Source organism: Rhinopithecus bieti, unplaced genomic scaffold, assembly GCF_001698545.2.
Source record: "Rhinopithecus bieti isolate Rb0 unplaced genomic scaffold, ASM169854v2 scaffold_15146, whole genome shotgun sequence".
Lineage (NCBI taxonomy): Eukaryota > Metazoa > Chordata > Mammalia > Primates > Cercopithecidae > Rhinopithecus > Rhinopithecus bieti.
The window spans coordinates 1,431,201-1,454,594 of NW_016808195.1; the positions used below are offsets into that span (position 1 = coordinate 1,431,201).

At 41.5% G+C, this 23,394-nt stretch overlaps 1 protein-coding gene across 2 annotated transcripts in view; it reads right to left on the reverse strand.

Annotated features, from left to right (window-relative positions):
- ATP10B (ATPase phospholipid transporting 10B (putative)) overlaps positions 1 to 23,394 on the reverse strand; it is a 282,819-nt gene that overhangs the window by 99,268 nt on the left and 160,157 nt on the right. For both annotated transcript variants that reach the window (XM_017885730.1, XM_017885731.1), the window contains 2 exons: positions 18,007 to 18,211; positions 194 to 279 (listed from right to left, as the gene is read on the reverse strand). In XM_017885730.1, the coding sequence (XP_017741219.1) occupies positions 194 to 279; positions 18,007 to 18,211 (291 nt within the window). The remainder of the gene's footprint in view (positions 1 to 193; positions 280 to 18,006; positions 18,212 to 23,394) is intronic.

Below are 23,394 nucleotides of genomic sequence, written 5' to 3' on the forward strand. Positions count from 1 at the left end.
AACTAGCACTCAAAAAAAAAAAAAAAAAAATAGAAAAGTTTCCCAATTTAAATTTCTCTAGTCCTTCTTTATCACACACACAAAATAAAATTCCTCAGGATGAAGATGCTTATTTCTTTGGTCATTTCTAGACAATATATTTTCTAGCTGCAGTGGAGATATTTACTAGCAGCATGGAACATGAGATACTTACATATAACCCTTAAATTTGTTGAGGTGGTTGTTGGGTTTCTCACACACAATGGTATTGTGGAAAAGCTCTGGTTCGAACTGTACCTCCTGTGAGAGAGAGGACTCTGTGAGTTTATTAATTCAGAGGGATCTAGTCTTAATAGGATCATTGGGAGAGCTAATCACTGTTAGAACCATTGCAAATAAGGTAATCCCTGTTTTGTCACACTTTGATAGTTGTAATGTGTCAGAAAAAAAGAGTTAAGTCCTCATTAAGGAAGAGAAAGCAAATGTCAATGAAAAGTTTGATGCAGGGCAGAGGGAGGTGACTACCGTGATTGCATTTCTCTGACCTGCCTGGGTCTGGGCTCTAACCCAGATCTAATAGAACTTACTGCAATGATGGAATGTTCTGAGTCTGCATTGTGCAGTATGGAAGCCACTAATCACATGTGGCTATTGAGCACTTGAAGTTTGGTAGTTTGACCAAGGAATTGTTTTCTTTAAAAATTTAATTTGATTTTAATTAAGCTTAAATAGCTACATGTGGCTAGTGGTTATCACATTGGACACCATAGAAATAGATTATTAAAAAGAAGGCATTATAAATCACACCACATAGAGGTATTCACAGCTAAAATGCTTGTGCATGTAATACTTCCAGGGTTTTAAAAATCTATATCCATTGACTGGGCATGGTGGCTCACCCCTATAATCCCAGCACTTTGGGAGGCTGAGGCAGGCAGATCACGTGAGGTCAGGAGTTCAAGACCAGCCCGGTGAAACCCCGTTGCTACTAAAAATACAAAAATTAGCCAGGCATGGTGGTGTGTGCCTCTAATCTCAGCTACTCAGCAGGTTGAGGCACGAGAATCGCTTGAACCTGGGAGGTGGAGGTTGCAGTGAGCCAAGATTGCACCACTGCACTCCAGCCTGGCAGAGCAAGACTCTGTCTCAAAACAAACAAATAAATATATATATATACACACACACATATATATACATATATGTGTATATATATACACATATATGTATATATACACATATATGTATATCTCCACACCCACATATATTTGTGTAGGTATATACATGTGTATTTACACATTTTAACAATGAGATTTAGTGTTCATAAATCTTGAACATTTTTACATGTTGTTAAATTTTTCTACATCTTTATTAACATTTGCACAAAAACCTATTGTATGAATATGTGGCAGACCAGGTCTCACTAACGCAGGCCTCCATTACAACTGTCCCAGCACTGAGTAGCTAGATTAAACATTAAAAGCTGATTGAGCCAGTGTCTTTATACAAAGGCTGGAATGTAACAAAGATCCCACCAAGGTTGCCTAGGCTTTTCCTGGGCCTTGAAGCATGAGAAGATAATGAAGGAATTCTTAACAGGACCGTTTTCAGGATGAAACAGGTTTCAATGGGGGTCTGAAGAAATTCCCCAGGCCTCCACAAACAAGTTTAATGGTGTCTAATGCCGGGGTTCTTATTTTAACATTGTTCAGGAGTTTCTGATTCCCTTGTGAGATGGTGTAATGTCCTCTCACCACCCTGTAGTTTTTCTTAGCTTATGGATGAAGCTTACCTCACTGGCCACTTCTTTTTGACCCAAATCCTTATGATTTGTCAGGAGACAAGATAAGGTAATCACCCCAGCACCTAGACTCATTTAGATTAAGTAAACTTACCGAGGCTCCAGAAGTAGATCTTCAGGACTCAGATCTTAGTTATAGATTAAAAGAAGTTAATCACTTATGTCTTTAGATGAACGCACACTTACACGTAGACATATAGCTTAGAAGGTAAATTCTGGAAAACTTTGTAATTTTGAGTTAGTCTGGCAATAACTTCCAGGCCTTCTTCCTGTAACCTGTTAGAGAAATAAAAACTGTCTTCCTCCCCAGTTCATCTGCATCTCGTTATTGAGCCACGAGAAATAGCAGCCCAACCCTCAATTTGGTCCAGGAACAAAATTGACCATATTTCCTTTAATCATTTCGCCATTGAATAGGTATAGTATTTCAATTTGTTTTGCTATTATAAAAATGCTGTGAAAATAGTAGCTAATAGAACAAAATAAATAGCATTTACTCAACTCTTATTTCTGCCAGACACTGTAAAGAGAACTTTATATTTTATTTATTTTCAAGCTTACCATCATTCTGTGAAGCAGGAACTTTAATTTGCCTCTCTTTAGAGATGGGAAATCTGTGACTGAAAGGTAAAGAAGGCTCCCCATGGTCAAACCTATTTAAATCTCATGGGCTGGGATTTTAATCCAAGTTCAACTGCAGACCCTCTACTCCTTATTTGCACAGCACATTGCTTCCTGGTGAACAGTCTTGTAGCTAAATATTTGAAACACATCATTGATTCTTTGCTTTTCAAAGGCATTTCTCTTGCACAAGCTCTTTTAGTCCAATGGGGATAAAACACAACTTGAGGTGGAGAGATCTTGCTTTCTGACTCTCCTCTATATTGACTAATACTACGTTCAACTCACGAGCCTTCGTTTCTTCATCTGTAGAATGGAGCTAACATTACCTGCCCTGCCCATCTTAATTGTGCCTCAGAAAACAGAATCTATGTGGAAAAGTGTTGAAATATGTAACATTCCACCCAAACAGAAGGCAGCAGTGGTAAAGGTGGGATTGGAAATGGTTTCCTGGGTAGAGCTTTTAGCAAGGGGTGTGAGTTTATCACTGAAAGCTTCAAGGTACAACTGTTCAAAGGGGCAAATTGATTCAAAGAAGTGATAGCATTTTCTGGCTTCATGTAAATATACTGTCCATTGGATCTGAGGGGGTGCCAACATAAATAAACTCTCTACTCACTTGAAATAAATTACCCATCCAGGAGTTTCTAAAAATATGGCCCTTTTCCCTCCAGGTATTGATTCTTTCAGGGACAAACACTTGCTGAGCTCTGAGATGATGACAAATTATGCTGTAATTTGTCAGCTGCTTTCATGCCCCTGATTAAGCCGTGTGCTTCACTCCTGATCCACACCACTCAGCTCAATGCTGGGTCTCTAAATCCAGACTTATTTCAGATATGACTGGCAGTGGGGTCTGAGCACTGATGATCCCTCTGTAATGCCTTGGAGTCCCTGCTGCCTGTTTAATCACAGCCCCTGGGCCCCAGCAACGGTGAAGTTTGACTCTTGTTCCTCTGTTGGGGCTTCCTAGCCACCTCTCTCCTGAAATGTCCCTTCCTCCTGCTGTGTTCTCCTTTTCCACTGAGCACAGGACTTTTGTCCCCTATCTTCCTCTTTTCATGGAGAGGTGACCTTGCTCTTTCTAGCTAATTATTCCCTGGGCTCTCTTCTTCAGTTGGAGGAAGAGGGGCTGTGGAGAGGGGCACATGGGTCCTGCTGGCTGCAAAGATAACCACTGAGACCCTGCTTGCTTTTAAGGATTTGCTGTATTTCCCTGCAGGGCAGCTGCTGGGCCAGCCCAAGACACAGAGTTGCCCAGCCTTACAAACCTGTCAGGGTTCTTATTTATTTCTTTATTTGAGACAGGGTCGTACTCTGTCACCCAGGCTGGAGTGCAGTGGTGTGATCACAGCTCACTGCAGCCTCGACTTCCTGGGTTCAAACCATCTTCCCAACTCAGTCTCTTGAGTAGCTGGGATTACAGGTGTGCACCACCAGACCTGATTTTATATTTTATAAAATAAAATTATATATGTATATATCATATACACATATATAAATATATGTGTGTGTATATATATATATTATAGAGATGGGGGTCTTACTGTGTTCCCTAGACTGGTCTCAAACTTCTGAGCTTAAGTGATCCTTGTGCCTCAACCTCCCACAGTGCTGGGATTACAGGTGTGAGCCATCATGCCTGGCCCTGTCTTATTTTAACATTGTTCAGGAGTTTCTGATTCCCTTGTGAGATGGTGTAATGTCCTCTTACCACCCTGTAGTTTTTCTTAGCTTATGGATGAAGCTTGCCTCACTGGCCAGTTCTTTTTGACTCAGCCTGTTATCTAAGGCACTGCCCTTTGATGAAAGTCTTGCTATCCAGCAAAAGGCCTAGGGAGCCATTAAGACACAGGAAAAGACCAGTCCCTTCTAGAGAAGATTGTGTATCTCTGCAGTGCTTTAGGTCAGACCTACCTATCTGGAGCACTTACTATGTGCCAGACACCTGTCATTCAGTTCTCACAAAAACCTGAGGAGGTTTGGACAGACGTGCAGATGGAGACTAAATTAAAATGTCTCATGGATGGTAAGTAACAGAGCCAGGATTGCCATTCACATAATCAGATTCTAAAGTCATTGTTGTCATCATCATCATCACCTTTTATTCCTCCTCTCCTGTTATTATTATTCTGCAGCACTTATTGAATGCTCGCTGTATACTAAGAATTAACTAAGTATTTTATAAATGCCATCCAATTCTTACAATAATTCTGTCAGGTAGGTACCATCATTATCCCGATTTTACAGATAAAGGAATTGAGGCTTAGGGAGAATCTGTGATTTCCCCAGTGCCCTCCAGCCAGCAAAGCAGGACAGCAGGCTTTAACCTTAGCACCGCTCACTCCCTAAGAGTCTGCTCCTTAACCACAGTGTTATTTGGATGCACAGAGGAAAGATGAGTAATTAAGCTCTCCTCTTGGCCCTATTTCTTTTCTATGTTCACTACTCAATGCCTCTGAAGGACCTAATGAATACATTCTCTAATATATAGTTGAAAATATACAAAAATTATAATGAATAAGCAATGCAATGTGTTATGTCTTCCAAGTACATTTGCATTTTAAAGTAAGTACCTACAAAGGGTAAGGGTTAAAGTTAAGGCATTAATTGGCCTAGAAGACATTTTTTTTGATAATTTTTATTTTTTAGCATTTAAGATTTTTTTTGGCCACTCCCTCTATGAAGCTCACTCTAATCCCCACAGAACGGTCTGCCCCAGCCTATTAGAATTGCTCCTTTTCATGTGCTACCACCACTGCTGCTATTTCCATTGAACACCTCTGCCTAGATCTGTGCATCATCTGGTAGACTGTCATCTTCCTCTGGGGCATCTCCTTTAATACCTTGTTTTTGCAGGCACACCATAAAGATGTGTTGAGGTAAGGCTAGTACTGGAGAGGGTGATGTTAGAAGCGTATATTTTGAAAGGTGATGGATGAGGAGATACAAAGCAGACCTCACTGTAAAGGCCATAGAAAAAGCCCCAGGTACAGTCTTAACTTTGATTGATGGGAGTAAGACCCCTTCTTTTATGGGAGTTCTTTGGCTCAACAAATTAAAAATGTAGTCACGGTCCTAGATCCCACCTTGGGCCAGTCTAGTCTCCCATTCATTCATGCGTGCATTCAAGCTTTTATTTACTATCTATGATAGAGGAGTCATATGGGACAGTAAGTGAGAATCAAGGGAAGAAAGGGGTGATTAACACAAATCAACGATTGCAGCCATAAGACAACTCAAAGTTCCCAGTTCAGCTCAGATGTGTCAATAGCGGTATCTTTGTGAGTAAAGGAAAGTGGGCCTGGTGCCAGGGCATAATCAGTGCCCAGGGTTGAGGTCCTCCTTGCTCACCTGTGTCCCAGGTACAGCAAACCTGGCATCTTAGGCTGGAATATATTCCATTAGCTAGAATAGGCCATTTCCCTTGTGCTTGACTCAAGTTTTACTTTTCTAGGCTTATTTCCTTTTATTCTTTACAATTAATGATCAAATTGCTCAATACTTGTGATTAAATAAATGTATGAATGATCTTTTGGAATTGTTTGCAATGGATAGCTGTTTTCTGGCTACACATCTTCTGTTTCATCCTTTTTCTTGGCTTTCTTGTGGGAAACTGCCAGTCCTCTCTGGTTTATAGTTGTGATGAGAATGTAAGTAGTGGTGCCCTGCCCATTAAACTCTCCCACTGTGGGGCTTTGACTTGTGTGGAGTGACTCAAGGGAGAAACAGAAAGAAGGAGACTGTTAAGTAATTCTTGCGACCAAGCTGTTTCTGTAAGCCAGTGGTTCCTGATTGGTAGATTAAGCTACTGTATCTTGTCTACAAATCCCCTATATGCTCCCAAATGCTGTCTGTCGACAGAGTAAAAATAAGTCTCACATATGCATGTACCACTGTCTTTCAGATTTCTGAAGGAATTATTGAGATTAATAAATTAAAATTTCATTTACAAATTCACTAGATTCAATGTAACTTTTGGTTTTAATGTACGTTATTAAATAATGGACATTGAAAGGACAATTCCTTTTTTTTAATAGTCACAAAGGGTCTTTTTTTTTTTAAATGGAACCCATAGTCATAAAGTTCTTACAGGATTAGAAGAACATCTTAGACCACTTTGAAATCCCTCTGTGTCCATTAAGAAGTATCACTCGTGAAAGATTTTGTCAACTGAAGAAAGGGAAACCAACAAAACCTTTTCCTCAAACATAGAAATCATTTATGTATTTAGTTTTTACCAAGAGTCAAGAATATTTACCAAAAAAGACAGGTTGGATTAGTGACTGCCATGCTTCTGTGAAGCTCTTGGTGTCTGTTTCTACATGATTCCCAGGCTAGAGGACTACCAAGGAGAGCCACCACCACCTGGGGATGAGGATAACAAAATGGCAGCACTGACCCTGCTGTGTGGACTGCTCACCTGCTGTGTCAAGGAGTAGGGGTTATAGGGTGGGCAAACCATGCCAACCAAGGAAGCTACACAGGAGGTATGCTGCAACCTTGGAAGAACACTAAAGTGTTTTTCATTTTAAGTTATCAGTTGTCTAAATGGTGAAAGCAAATGTTCTTCACACCCCAGCTGCTGAGCTAGGTGATTGAGGTTTTCTTCCTGGTATACAAATTAAGCAACCCTCTGAATTCTGAGAATCCTATCTAAAAACTAATGACACTTACCAGCATTTGATAACCTTTCTGCTTCCTGGTAGGTGAAGGTTCTTTTCAAGATAACCCACAACAGGGTGACTGGCAGTTACTTTCCTCTGGCTCTGGATGAGGAAATCATTTGCATATTCAATCACTCTAGAGGTCCCTGCCTGCCCTAGTAATTCACCCACAAAAGCAGGCAGATTGGGCGGGAGGGCTGAGGGAGACTCTGTCTTAAGGATTTTTTTTTACAGTTTGAGTTCCCTTTTGTCAAGTGGACAAATACTCTGTTTCCCAGTTGGGCTGACTAAAAGTAATCTTGAGACCTTGCTATGGCATTTCCCAAACATATAGGGTATGGGCTTGGATGCCAAGCAAATACTGGAAATGGGATGATTTCTTCTGTCATTTCTAAAAGGAACTAATTGTTGGCAGAATTGTTAACAATTGTCTGTGTAATTCCCTGTAAGAGCATGCAGTCGCACCCTGTCTCTCTCTTGTTTACTCCTGGGCCCCCAGAGCATGCTACAGCATCTAGCACAGAGAAGGCTTTTTAATAAATATTTGATGAATGAATGTGTGAGTGGTCTGATGCCTGAAATATGGGCAGGTGCCACCAGATGGCCAGTGGCGCCTTAGGGAGTATTACACAGACAAAACTTTTCTGTACAAATTCTTTCTTGCTGTGGATAAGAAGATGATATGAGATCCAACGTTTGTACCTCATGTTCTGGCAAAAGAATATTAAGTTGTTCATGAGAGATATGATCACAATGTGTCACCTCTGCTGAGAAACCACAAAACAAAGATCCAAGTACAGTGTCTGGCAACAGGAGGACCTCATCAGATGTTGGTTGAGTAAATGAATTTATTGAATGGACTATAATAGTTGAGAGTGGCAAGAGCAAAGTCTGTGGGAGCACAGAGGAAGGAATGATTACCTGTGGGACACTGGTCAGAGTGTTGCCTAGGCAGAGAGAGGTCAGAAGGGAAGGACTTTTTGGGAAGAGGGATAACGCTAGGGACTATAGGAGAGAGACAGAGGGTATTAAGCCCCCTTCCTTAAGGATGAATGACCATGGTCACACATAAGTTAGGTTTATATACTTCTGATGAGTCATAGATAAATGGATATTTATTGCTGTGCTATTCAGAACTCTCACACCCCACAGACCAATTTCAAACATGAGTCCTTTGTTTCTAGCCAGAGTTAATTTGTCTAGGAATGGGTACATGATACCAGCCAGGCTAGTCAGCCTCTTTCCCCAGGATGCTTTTCAATCTAGACATCGGGGAAGTTTGCTAGACCCTCTCTGGGGGTTAAGCTATAAAGCACAAGTACTACTGGTACCACGTTTCATTCCACATGAAGGAAGTTGGTTTGAAAGATTGAAGCCAAACATACCACAAGAAACATAGACAAGATATGGACATTGTACTGATGGATTCTGAAGTCCTCATTCCACATGAACCTAAGGTCCAACCCACTCCATATTTTTCTAATTTAATTTTTTTGTCCACACTATTTTGAATTACAGTTCTGTCACATGTAACCAAGAGTCTTAACTAATCCATATAACATATTAGATTGGTCTGGTTTTCATTTGAGATATCAAATGCTTCCCACATTGACCTTCAATACCCACAATTAGTTAAGACAGTGAAGGCCAATACTAAAATGTAAATACGTTGTCTTGGGTAATGGAGGTAGTAGGAAGGAGAAAACTTCAAGATATAATTCATTAATACCTTAGGTTATCATCCATAACTTTAAGATATAATCCATTAATATTTCACCTTTTGGGCTGGGCACGGTTAGGTTATCATCCATAACTTTAAGATATAATCCATTAATATTTCACCTTTCGGGCTGGGCACGGTGGCTCACGCCCGTAATCCAACAGTTTGGGAGGCTGAGGAGGGTGGATCACAAGGTCAGGAGTTTGAGACCAGCCTGGCCAACATAGTGAAACCCCGTCTCTACTAAAAATATAAAAAAATTAGCCAGGCATGGTAGCGGGTGCCTGTAATCCCAGCTACCTGGGAGGCTGAGGCAGGAGAATCGCTTGAACCCAGGAGGTGGAGGTTGCAGTGAGCTGAGATCGCTCCAGCCTGGGCAACAGTGCAAGACTCCATCTCAAACAAAACAAAACAAAAACAAACAAATTTTCATCTTTCACATAACCTAGCAGAGTTTCCTCACAAGGCTCTAAAGGAAAAGACCTTTTAATAGAAGTGTGCAAATAATGCTAGACATTGGGAAGAGGGGATGTTGTATGGGTGTGTGAGGAGAGTGTGTACCCACATGCAAGTAGCAGACTGGAGGAGATCACCACAAGGAGGCCAGAAGTCTATAGAAAATAACAGTTTTTCATAGGGTTGTCCCATCACCATCAAGTTATTATTGTTATAAATAATTAAACGTAACATTTATAGAGCTTTAGAATTTTCATACAGATGAAAATTATATTCATTTGAGAAATAAAAATACATATAAAGTTAAGAATATTTCCAGCAATGGGAGAAATAATCAGGTACATCAGAACCAAGTTCTAATTTGGGCTCAACACTATACGACCCGGATAATCTTTGACAAATTTGATCTCTCCGAAGTTATTTTCTCATCTCTAATATGTTGCTGGTTCCTACCATTTCAACCTCATAGAATTTCTGTGAGTGTTAAATATCAAAAGGGGGTGGTGTAGCGGAGTGGACAGGGAATTTGCCTGATGTGGGAAAAAGATTACATATTTAATATTGATGAGGTGCAGTACAAAACCTCTATTCTTGAATTTGAAGTGTCAGCATGAATCCAGATGTATTTAATCTTAAAAATGTCCTAGTCTTGTTCATTTAAACAGCATAGAAATAACAATCAACCCAATAGTAATAAACTCCTCTAACATGTACTTATTGTGGTTTCTATTAAAAGGAACCAGATCTACCAAAGACCACTAACGTCATGTGAAAAGGACTCAGGAGCCACTTCTCATTTTTAAGAAGCTCCCACTGGCTAGAGATGGGGCGATAATGAGAGACAACAAGCGCATTGATTTGATGTCAGATATTTTTAAAACCGTGAGTTCATATTGATGCTAAAAAAGAAAAACCCACTGAACACCTTTGGAGGACCCTAGGCAACCAACTCATTATTTTGAAAAGTGAATGAGAGGAAAGACTCAAAGACATCCATTTTCTCTACAGAGGGAACACCTCACAGTGACCCAATATTTCATGAGGGGAAATTTTTCCTTATAAACCAATTAGAATATCACTAGTTTTCCAAATTCCATTGAAGTAATGGATCTAAACAACCATCATCAACAACTATTAACAGTGAAAACAGATAGATGTTTTGTGCCTTGAGATGGTAGCACACTGCAGTTCCTATGACATAACATTGACATGCACATGCACAAATGCCAAATCTAACCCGAATCTGACTTAGACACTAGTTCCTACTACCACGTTGTAAAAATACAGTGGTCAGAAAAACATGTTAAATGGTTCCACAGGAAGACAGCGCACAGACTATAAGAAATCATATAGGGGCTGGGCATAGTGGCTCATGCAGTAGCTCACGCCTGTAATCCCAGCACTTTGGGAGGCCGAGGCAGATGGATCAACTGAGGTCAGGAGTTCGAGACCAGCCTGACCAACATGGAGAAACCCCATTTCTACTAAAAACACAAAATTAGCTGGGCATAGTGGCACATGCCTGTAATCCCAGCTACTCTGGAGGCTGAGGCAGGAGAATCGCTTGAACCTAGGAGGCAGAGGTTGCGGTGAGCTGAGATCGCACCATGCACTCCAGCCTGGGCAACAAGAGCAAAACTCCGTCTCAAAAAAACACAAAACAACAACAACAACAACAACAACAACAATCATACAGGACAAACAACCTGGTTTATTAAGCAACAAAAACTATGCATTAAAAAGAGAGCTAAATGGGGAACTTACAGAATAAAAGAGTTTAAAGAAATTAATCTCAATATTTGTTCTTATTTGGATCCTGATTCAAACAAACGGAAAATATTGACCACTGATTTGAAAGTTGACATCAAAGAATTGTTGCCAATTTTTAGGTATGATAGTATACTTGTATATTTTACAAATCCTATCCTTTAGAGATACATAGTGAAATATTTACGGGTGAAATGAAATATTGAAGATCTGCTTCAAAATAATTTGCAGAGAGTAGAGGGTGGGGACATAGATAAAACAAGACAGTTATAAACTGATTGTTGAAATTAGGTGATGGGTTCACAGAAATGTATCACATTATTCTCTCCAGTTTTGTATATACTTAAAAATTTCCATTACAAAAAGTAAACAAACCCACCAAAGATCTGTGCCTGAGTTTGAATCTGAGCTCAGTTAACCTAGAAAACAGGGTTTCTTAACTGTTCTTGCCTCATTTGTTAAATGGAATAATAAAAACACCTATTTTACAGGGTTATTTGTGAGTAGTAGAAAGAAATAATAGATATAGAACACTCACTGCCTATGGCACATAGATGTTGTAATCTCTTCTTGATATTATATACTACTATGAAGTCATATTTTAAAAGAATCCTAGAAAATGTGATCTGTGCTCAACATTTAAGCACTGATCAACAGGTAGAAAGCACTAAGTTTCATTCTTAAAGGAAATTTGGAGAAGTCTGTCAGGGACAGGTCCCATTGCAAATCTAGCAGGAAAGAGGAACTTTCTCTGGTTCTCAAGGGCAGGCAAGGTTAGAAGACAGTTAAAGCTACCTTTGCTTTAACTGAGGTTTGGCATCACTAAAATGGGATGGTAATAAATTTCTTCCTACTGGATCTCAACTCTTTGTTGGCAAAATGGTCCTCTAAGTACTTTAAAATCAATATATACTTTCACTGCAGAGGATCCAAGCTACAACAGCTATTCATAACTGAGCAAATGGCTTAAAAGCATGAACCATAGTCAAAAGGGAGACTCAATGGAGAGTTTTTAACCTGAGCAACAAACAGCATGATTATTACATTGATTAATGATGCTCTGGGCCAGTGCCTTTCAAACTTTCGTGCGCACGTGAATCACCTGAGGATCCTGTTAAAATGCAGATTCTGGTTCAGTCTGGGGTGGGGCCTGAGATTCAACATTTCTGACAAGCTCTCAGTGATGCTTACTGAAGTGACTGGTCCACAGATCACACTTGGCATGGCAAGTTCCCAGTTGGCCCTGGGGAATGATCTGACTCATGCTTCAGTGGGACTTCGGCTTCAGTGATTTGGAAAATAGATAGCCAGGGACATGTTTGATCTGAAACACGAATTGGAAGCATCCATTTCTGATCCTTTGGCTTTGGTAACTGTTACATTTATTGAAATGAATGCTATCTACTCCTTTCCAGGTGTTAAATTCCTAGGTTAAAACTCTTTTACAGAAGAGGTTTCAGGTATCAGAATGTCACCAAAGAGAAAACTGTACGTTTGAACTCTCTAATAAAGTCCTCTCGCCCGCTGGACAGGTGTTTAGCATAATCCTAATTTTGAATTCCTTCCCTTTCCCCTCTTTCCCTAACAATGGGAAGTGAGAGTGAATATCTCAAAAATAGGTCAATAATTTTATAAATTCAAAGATGGCCCGTTGGGATAAAAGTTCCAGTGGAAAAAAAAAGTTGATTTAGTCCAAGAAGAATTCTGAGAAAAGGATTTGAAACTAACTCTTTGACAACCTTGAGGATAATCTGCAATGTCATGGGAGAAAGACTCTTTTAAGAAGTTCTTTAATGTTTATAATTTCATTTGAACCTAAACAGGAAAGGGAAGAATGAACTGCCTAAGCCACGAGGATTTGTCAACTTCTCTGTTACCCTTTACCTGTTGTGACCATGTCTGTACCACAATTCAGGCTAATATTTTCTGAAAAGCTCCATAGGAATGTTAATAATATTTGTGCTGAAAAATAATTCTTAGGTTAAATAAATTTGGAGAGCTCAGGGCTAAAGAAAGTTTAACAGGCCTTTTGACTCCAGGCTTTCTCAGAGATGTTAATATGTTAATGAACATTGGAACCTGCAAGAGGGGACCACAGAACAAAAGCTTCTTAATGTGACTTGACTATGGACCATGGATTTTTCAAGAACTATCTCTTGGGATAAGTGCTTAGCAGACTCTGAGAAATGCTGATCTATGGGAGCTGGGACAAAGTGTGTCTTACTGACTTTGAATTACCAGAATATAGTAATTCTCATCCTCCAGAAGATGGTAAAAATGAGTGTGGGTGTATGTGTGGGGTTAGATGTTCCTAGTAATCTCTGTGGTTAGTAAAAACCCTTTTGGCAAGGTGAAGATCTCAAAGACAGTAGGGACTTGGAGAATAAATTATCAAAAGCCATTAATACTTATTACATAAGACATCAAATTTCCAAACAAATCATATTTGTAGGTGTTCAAAATCTCTGAGATAATTAGTGAGATTTGCTCTTTCAGTGCCTCAGAGGTTTCATGTATAAAATAGGGATAGTGATGCCCACCTCCCATGGTGGCATAAGGCTTAAAATAGACAATGCATGTAAAAGAACTAGTATATAGTAAGAAGTGCCTAGATGGTAGTTTTCTTCCCATTACTAGGATAAGTGTTTTTTGGAAACACTGGAGGTGGCACCTTTCCTTGGTTGTACAGGTTTTCAAGGAGGTGGTGGTAGGTTTATATCAAGATCGTCTGGGAGAAAATTTTTTAAAATATGCACACTCAAGGCCTTACTCAGTCCTAGTGAGTCCTAATTTACTGGTGGTGATACAGAAGGATGCATATATATATTTAAACACTTTCCCAGTGATGATTATGATACATCTTCAACACCTGTAATATACTTGCAGCAAATCCCTTAGTGGTAGCCCACCCCTCCTACAGTAGTTCCCAGATGTGTTTCTTGGGATAAAAGTTTCTTGTGCTTAAATGTTTAGAAATACTACATAATAGCACCTGTCCTTCTCCTTGGGGCTTATTAAAGTATCAGTTCTGCAGAACACAATATTTGAAAACTGGTAACCTACTGTCTTCTCATATTACTTGGCCTTGCAACATTTATTTTTCTTGCAACTCTCATCAACATGTTTGTTCAATACATTATGGAAATCCTATGGTATAGAGTTAGCCAGAAGCAAGTTCTATCCATACTCAGAAATCTTTCTGCCCTAAAAGTATAAGGGAGAAGCAAGGTCGCAAAGAGCAGCCAAGATGTCTCCCCCCAGGGAGCAGGCTGAGCCCACTTTCATTATCCCTGCCACCTGCTATCTGTATGTGGAAAGAATCCTGACAACAATAAATGTATGCTTTCAAGTAAGCATCTCTGTGTGAACTCAAGGTAACAGTTAAAGGGCCAGGGAGATGAGCTACTGAGCCTTAAAAACTGAGGCTCTGGGCACTTTCCTACTTTCCCACTAATCCCAGCACTTTGGGAGGCTGAGGCGGACCGATCACGAGGTCAGGAGATTGAGCCCATCCTGGCTAACATGGTGAAACCCCATCTCTACTGAAAATACAAAAAATTAGCCAGGCGTGGTGGCAGGCGCCTGTAGTCCCAGCTACTCAGGAGGCTGAGGCAGGAGAATTACTTTAACCTGGGAGGCTGAGGTTGCAGTTCCACTGTACTCCAGCCTGGGTGACAGAGTGAGACTCTGTCTCAAAACAAAAAAAAAAACACCAAAAAACAAAAAACAAAACAAAACAGAAAAACTGAGACTCTGGACAAACCTGGCTTTGAAGCCTGCTCCAAAACTTCCCTGCTCAGTGACCTTGGACAAGTTATCGGACCTCTGTATGCCCCAGTTTCCTTATGGAAATGGAGACAATAATAGTGTCCATCTCATTGGGTTGTTTTGAGGATAGACGAGATAAGCAAAGCCCTTACTATGGAATCAATAAAAGTCTATTATTATTACTAAAATGAAAAAAACAAAAACAAAAAACACTCGAGCAAAGCGAGGGGGAGAATCAAGAACTGAGACAGAGTAGAGAACCCTGGAAACCTTCAAGCTCAAATAATCTCCTTCCTTTCGCATAGGAATTTCTCTCTCTCTTTTTGTTTTGCTTTTTGTAAATCATCTCAGCAAGTGATCTGTGAGAACTGAGGGTTAGAGTTGGAGAGACTTATTAAATTGACTGGTCTATAGCACTGGAGTGTGAATGTCCCTTTTACCTGACTCTTCATTCCAACTACATCCCAAACTATCTGACTAATTAATATGCAAAACGCAGTTTGGGAACTGCTGCCAAAGACAAAAAGAAAAGTCACTTGTTGAAATGAAACAACACTGAAATGACTGCCAGAGAGAGAGTAAGAAAGATTCAGAATTAGATAAAGATGTTGGGGTAGGGAGGCTAAAGGGTAGATTTATAAGTTTTACTGCTCCTAGAACTCAAAAAAAAAAAAAAAAAAAGGTAGAATAGGCCAGGCACCAGGGATCACACCTGTAATCCCCACATTTTGGGGGGCCAAGGCAGGTGGATCACTTCAGGTCAGGAGTTCAAGACCAACCTGGCCAACATGGTGAAAACCCTCTCTCTACTAAAAATACAAAAAAAATTAGCTGGGTGTGGTAGTGCTTGCCTGTAATCCCAGCTACTCAGGAGGCTGAGGTGGGAGAATCACTTGAACCCGATAGGCATAGATTGCACTGAGCAGAGATTGTGCCACTGTACTCTGGCTTGGGTAACAGAGCGAGACTCTGTCCTAAAAAAAAAAAGGTAGAATAGCATATAAAGTCTCAGAGTGCCTTGCATGTGGTCAGGCTAAGGTGTCATTCTTACATACTAAATACTCACCCATGTGCACATACACACATGCAAGTGCGTGAGTGTGTGTTTGTAATATTTTATACATTTCTTATTGTTACTGTTGAAAAGATTTGAAAGCCTCTGGTCAAAGGGCAGGCTACAGAGTTCTGAACTCAGAAATAGATTGTTATTGCTTGTCTAGAATGACTCAGTGAACTTAGACCAGATCTCACCCTGCCTTTTTGCAAACCCTAGGGTGATTCAGCAAATGTGGCTGTAATCAGCAGAGGGTGAGCAAACTCAGAGACAGGGCCGCTGCTCAGTGATCGACTCAGAGCCTGGAGACCAGTAGGCCTGCTGATCTACAGTGGGTGGTGGTGGTTTCCATTTCCAGTGGTGGCAACTGCAGCCTTGGTAGCAGCAATGGTTCCCATTTATTGTGAGTCTCTTGGGTAGCAAACTCTTTATTCTGTTCTTTACTTTCCTTATACCATTTGAATTGCATAGCAAAACCACGGGATAGCTATTATTATTCCCAAGATATGCACGAGAGAACAGGCTTCTGAGGACCAAATCAATCACACAAAGAGGGTTTTATGAGAACTGTGTATCAGGTGCTTAGAGAGAGGCAAGGCAAGGTACAATGACCCTTGCTCCTACAACTTAAAAACTTACTTTGAGAAGTTTGAGTCTGGAAAACTGCACTCTAGCTCATGAGGATCTCTGAGGAATAAATCATTTGCCTTCCTTCTCCTAGATCCTCTGACTCATTCAATTTCTCCCCAGCCAAAGGCTGGCAGAATGAAGAAAAGTGATAAAATTGTACTCTTTTCCCTGGTTAAAGAAAGGGACCATATTGGAAATCAACTCCCACAAGGAGAATTTTAATTGCAAATTGGAATATCACACCCGGCTTCAGTCAGTCAACACATATTGCCTATGAAAGCACTGATATTAATACCAACTGTTCACTGGTCTTTTACTATGTGCCTATCTTCATGCTAAGTAAGTCATGTACCTACCATTTAGTCTTCAAAACTACCCTATGGAAAGGGAACTATTTTTGTCCCCATTTTCCAGATGAGGGAACCAAGGTGTGAGAGGATAGTAACTTGCCCAAGTGAGATGGCTGATGAGTGGTGGGACCTGGGCTTTGAACCCATCTCCGTCAGACCCCAGAGCCTGAGCTTTTACCCACCAAACAATCATGATTTCTCCATGATGTCTGAGGTACCGTTTATGAAGGGGTGGGGATTAAACAAAAGTGTCAATGCCACTGCACTCCAGTCTGGGTGACAGACTGAGAGCCAGTCTCTCTCTCTCTTTTTTTTTTTTTTTTTTTTTTTTTTTTTTTTTTTTTGAGACAGAGTCTCACTTTATGCCCAGGCTGGAGTGGCAGTGGTGGTGATGATCTTGGTTCACTGCAACCTCTGTCTCCTGGGTTCAAGCGATTCTACTGCTTCAACCTCCCGAGTAGCTGGGACTACAGGTACCTGCCACCACCCCTGGCTATTTTTTTAATTTTTAGTAGAGACAGCGTTTCACCATGTTGGCCAGGATGGTCTTGAACTCCTGACCTCAAGTGATCCAACTGCCTCGGCCTGCGAAAGTGCTGGGATTACAGGTTTGAGCCATCGCACCCAGTGGAAACCCAGTCTCTTAAAAAAAAAAAAAAAAAAAAAAAAGTATCAATGATCTCTCTCTGCCCTCAAGGAGGCTTCAGCCCTAGAAGTTAAGGAATACACAAATGGAAACATAGTTAATGATACCTTGCTGGAATTTAGGAGGGGCAGAAGGAGTATGAGGATTAGTGGCAGGAGAGATTGCTAGGGCTGAGCTGGGCAGAGTGAGTTGGGATTGGATGAGCACAGAAGAGGAGTTGGTCCTAGGGAAAATGGAACAGACATTAGACTCCTCGGTTCAGAGCAGAGAGTATAGCTTCCTCAATTGAACAGAGTGGATCCCCATTTAGAAACTCTGAGGCCTTCAGCAAGTTATTTAACTTCCCTAAGCCTCAGTTTCCTCATCTGTGATATGCAGATAATATCCATCTCAGAGGGCTGCTGGTAGGATTTGGGTATCTAAAGTGCTAGGGAAAAGGAGGCATCTACTACTTTCCCCTCTACCCACTAGGTTTAGTTCAGTTTTCCGGTAGGATAGGCTTGCTTCCTGTATTTGACTTTACCACTGAAGATCTTAGAAAGAGCTCTACCTGCTGTGAGAAGCCCTTCACCACACGTCTTTGCTTGAGGTTTGTCTCTCCATCCAAGCTGGCAGTTTCCAGATGGCATATCCCGCTGGGGTCCGAGGAAAAAAGGAGGAGTATGTCTGCTGGGACAATCTCGTTGCATTTCATTTGGATGAAGTCTCCCACGCGCACATCCTTCCAGCACTTCTGCACGTAGGTCTGCTCTTTTCTTGGGTGAGACAAAGACGGGGTCTGAGTGAGCTTTAAGTTTCAACTAATGGGAGAATAGAGGAAGGTCCCACCAGCACCTAACTATCCACCAAGTCAGCCTGTCATGAGATTGCCTTGTATTCTACCTTACTCCTGAATGACCACCTCATAATCTCTCTAGAATAGCCAGGCATAATCTACAGAATCTCATTAGTACAGATCTGTCTTTGGGTGCGGTGTCTCACATCTGTAATCCCAGCATTTTTGGGAGGCTGAGGTGGATGGATCATGAGGTCAGGAGTTCGAGACCAGCCTGGCCAATATGTGAAACCTTGTCTCTACTAAAAATACAAAAATTAGCTGGGTGTGATGGCGTGTGCCTGTAGTCCCAGCTGCTCAGGAGGCTGAGGCATGAGAATCGCTTGAACCTGGGCGGTGGAGGTTGCAGTGAGCTGAGATTGCGCCTCTGTACTCCAGGCTGGGAGACAGAGCAAGACTCTGTCTCAAACAAAACAAAACAAAACACAAAACAACAAAACAAAATCTGTTCTTATGAACATTTAGAATTTTTCCTGACAGCCAGTTCTTGACCAAGTCCTGTGTTCAGCCCTTGCTTCCTTACAAGAGAAAAATTTTAAAAGAGAAGGTAACTGTGTTGTCATATTAATGTGGTACTACTCTTAATATCCACCATTTACCAGAATAGCTGCTTATTACCAATGAAAATAGAGTTTCAAGGAACTGGGATTTGGGAAAGATTGTTTTTGATTATAAGGAGAGTGATAATAGGAAAGGCGAGGATATCTGCCACTGTCCAGGAAGATCCGGAGCCGCACTGAAACTGAACACTCTGGGCAGTCAGGGAATTAGGAAGATGCAACCAGGAGTTTTGACGAAATGAGACCTCACAGTAAATGTGGAATTAGAGGGCCGAAGAAATCTGAGGAAATCTGAGGAAATTATTTTATCTTCCTATCCAATTTATCAAGCTGAGATAATAATAGTGACAGGAACAATGACACATTTAGCATTTCTTACCTGCCAAGCGCTCGTGTTAATTCACATTTCATTTACTTTGCATAATAACCCACAGAAGTAGATATTATTATACCCATTTCACAAATGAGGTAATTGGGGTCAAAAGAAATTTTCAAAGTCGTCACAAAAACAGCTGGAACCTGAACCTGGGTCCAGCCTGACACCAAAGCCCACAGTTTTTACTGCTTGGGTATACTGTCTCCCTGCAGGTGGTACCACAGCCTCAGCCTTCCTACCTCCAGCTAAGGAACTCCACACTTCTCAAGGCAATGCATCCAATGCATCCTTTTTTTTTTTTTTTTTTTTTTTTTAGACGGAGTCTTGCTCTGTTGCCCAGGCTGGAGTGCAGTGGCACGATATTGGCTCACTTCAACCTCTGCCTCCTGGGGTCAAGCGATTCTCCTGCCTCAGCTTCCTGAGTAGCTGGCATTACAGACGCCCGCCACCACACCCAGCTAATTTTTATATTTTTAGTAGAGATGGGGTTTCACCATATTGGCCAGGCTGGTCTCAAACTCCTGACCTCAAGTGATCCTCCTGCCTTGGCCTCCCAAAGTGCTGGGATTACAGGCGTGAGCCACCTCTTCTGGCCGCATTCTATTTTCAAAGAGCTCTCATTTCAGAAAGCCTTCCCTCTGCCTTAACCAAATATTTAAACAGTTCTGCTCTTCCAGGTAATATGGTCTATTCCATCTTCCACCCTTCTTTAAATATTTTAAGGCATTCGTCAGGTGTCCCATGAAGACTTTCGGGCATGCCAAGCCAAATTTAACTTTCCAGGTGCCCTCAATTATTCCTCATGTGACACAGTTTCACGATCTGTTCCGGAGGTGTGGGCTCATCTGTCTGCATTTGGAAATGTCCCGCTTTAAATGTGGGATTTGAAACCAAACTAATATCCCACATGTGGTCTTTCTAACTGAGCCCAGCTGACTTGAAGCTGGGTGCCTCTGAAGGCAGCCAGACCTGGAGAGGCAGGCTTTCCTTTGCTGGGCTTCTCCACTGATGCTGAGCGCCTCTGGGCATGTTCTTGTTTCTGTTTCTGCTGGAATCTGAGCTGCACTGGGCATGACACGTCTACTCTTCCACAGAGAAAGAATCATGAATAGAATTCCACTTTTCTCCTTTGACATCACAAAAGTCCCTGAGGAGGAAGAGGGTTTTGGTGTCTTCCTCCCTTCCTAGAGGCCCTCTGGAGAACCTCAGACAAGTCTTCCTAAGATCTAATCTTCCTGGTTATAAAAGGTCTTCTTAGAAGGATTTCCCAGCCCCCTGAAATAAAGGTGCTTCCATTTGGAAGGCCAAGTCTATAAAATAAACCGGGGCATTGGAATTGGGGAGCAACTTTAGAACTCAAAAGAACCCAGGGTTCTGCGGAACTGCCCCGCCGCTCTGGGAGCTCAGTGCCGCAGACACAGTTAAATGTCATCCAAATGACTGTTGAGACCCCTCTGAGACCCCAAAATCTGAGGATTTTGGGGGTGATGTATCTGTAGCATTTTAGTAATAATTCCTCCTTACATGCGAAAGCACATGACAGGTTTCCAAGCATCTTTCAGTTGATCAGCTCGTTCTGTGCTTCCACTCCACCCACATCCCTTTTCCTTTAAATTTTTGTGGGTACATAGTAGGTATATATATTAATGGGGTACATGAGATGCTTTGATACAGGCATGCCATGTGTAATAATCACATCATGGAAAACAGGGTATCTATCCCCTCAAGCATTTATCCTTTGTGTTACAAACAATCCAATTATATTCATTTAGTTATTTAAAAATATATAATTGCATTATTATTGACTATAGTCACCCTGTTGTGCTATCACATACTAGGTCTTAATCATTCTTTCTAACTATTTTGTTTTGCTTTGTTTTGTTTTTTGGTGTCCATTAACTATCCCCATCACCCCCTAGCCCTCACTTTTATTTTCTATGAAGAATAGGGGCAGTCACCCCAGATTTGTTTCCCTGTGCCATTTTGGAAACACATTCAATTATTTAAACATTTGGGTTGTTTATTTATATACTTAGGGTGGAAACTCCTTCACTAAGAGTGCCATTGTAACTGTCAAAGACTTCATGGTCTCTCTGCTGACTCAGGGGATGATATTTTTTTTCTTCAAAGTAGCCCCGAGAAAACCCATTAAATATCCAAGTATAAGGCTACTTATAGGCACTGGAATGGTCCATACTCTCTGTGAGAAAAGAATCTCACAGGGTGAAGGAGAGATGGGTTTTCTTTTTGAGAGAGTGTTTTAAAATGTTCTTAAATATTATAGCAAAATTGTCCCAAGGAACAAAGAATGTATCACTCATTCTGTCTTGTCTTTCTCTTTTTTCCCCCCTCCTTTTGCTTCTGTGTCCTACTGGATAATGCCTTTGGGGATGTGGGGTATCAGCTGATTGCTATAATTTCAGCATTCTTCCCAGTATTTGAGATTGGATTCAGGGAGAACACCTTCCATTCTGAGAAATCCTGATCGCCAACCTTCTCAGAGCACACCAGTTTTGAAGGTTTTGGTAAATACTAGTTGGCCAGTATCTGCATACAGAGGCATATCAAAGGCAAGGCCAACGCACCTCCACCCGTGAACACTGAATCTCATTCTTCCCCTTTGTAATAAAGGACTGCACTGCTTATTCTAGGATGTAGGTTATAAAGGTGCTGGAAGATGGAGTGCCATGGAGAGGAGCTTATGGCATATGTGTTTTTCCGAGCTCTCACTTCTATGAGCTGGGCTGGAGTATTGCGCTGTCAAGTCCTGTCATTAAGTATCAATGGAGCCACCCACAAGTGGTAAGTCAGACTAGTCTCTCTCTTCTTTACATTACTTGCTGGATCCCAAGGAGGTCACTGCTGTACTGGTCATAATTGTCTGTCTTTCCTTTAGACATAATCCTCTCTTCCTTAGGATCGCCTGCAGTGGTGAAGAAATATTCTCAGTCTCTTTTGTGGGTTTACCTTCCCAGAGACAGAGATTGCCCAGTTCCAGGGAAGCTCTTCTCAAACAGAAGCACACATACCTCCAGGATACCCTGGTAGGCATCTAGGAACAATAAAGCTATGAGATCCATATGACTTTGGGGGCATTCATTAAAAAAGAAATTATGGGAAACAGTTTAGTAGTTTGGTAAAAAATTTGAAGAATTTTATTTATAGTAACTAAACTTAGTTATGTTATGGAATCAGAGGCACATTTTGTAGGAATTTTAGGGATTAAAAAATGAGATCAGGGGCATTTCCTTCTTGCCCTGGGCCACTTTATGCTGGTCTCTTGAATCTCCAGCGTCCACTTTGTCTCCTCCACTGTCAGGACCATGTCTGCAGAAAAGTCAGGGATGCACACAGCCCAAGGGGGTTCAGTCAGGGGAGGTGATGACTGGCCGAATCCTGCTGATGCAGAAAAGCAGCATGCTCCTGCACTGAGTGAAGCCCAGGGGAGACCAGCAGCTGGCCAGGACCCGCCAGCAGAAGTCATGCTCTCATTAATCCACCCTGTTTGAAACAGCTGCCCCAGGTGGACACATACACACACGCTGGATTGTCCCCCTGCTAGTGGGTCCACACCTGGGAATGACTGCTATTTTAGTTTTATGCGATGTTCACTGCTGTTTAAAAATCAGACAAATCAACATGGCCTGGGACGATGACTCCATCTGGCAGATTCTGCCACGAGGAAAATTAACTAGTGCAGTGCTAAACGGCTTTCTGAGAGGAGATAGGGATTATTAAGAGGATGCTAACTGGATGCCATCGGGGAGCAGGTCAAAGGGAAAACAGAGGGAGGAGAGGATGCTGAAGGCTCCATTTCTCAAGTATCTGGATTTTATTAAAAGAGTTCCAGGCAACTAGTGTAGAGGGGATTTGTCAGAAGTATTAGTTATCTTGCAGAACTTCCCATTCCACATAGGATGATGAGCTGACCCGGGCTGTCCTTTAGGAAGCTCAAATACCAGCCCAGAATGCTCAGTGCCATGTCGCTAACTCAGGGTGAGAGAGGAATGCCGGAGGGAATGACTGCAGCATAGGGATCGAGAGAGGCTTTGAATCCTGGTTTCCCTGCTTACAACCTGTGTGACCTACAGATCACAATGGGGTTGGGGAGGTGGATTAGACTTGCAGGGCTCAGGGAAGCACCAGAAAGAAACAGCTGAGGCCAGA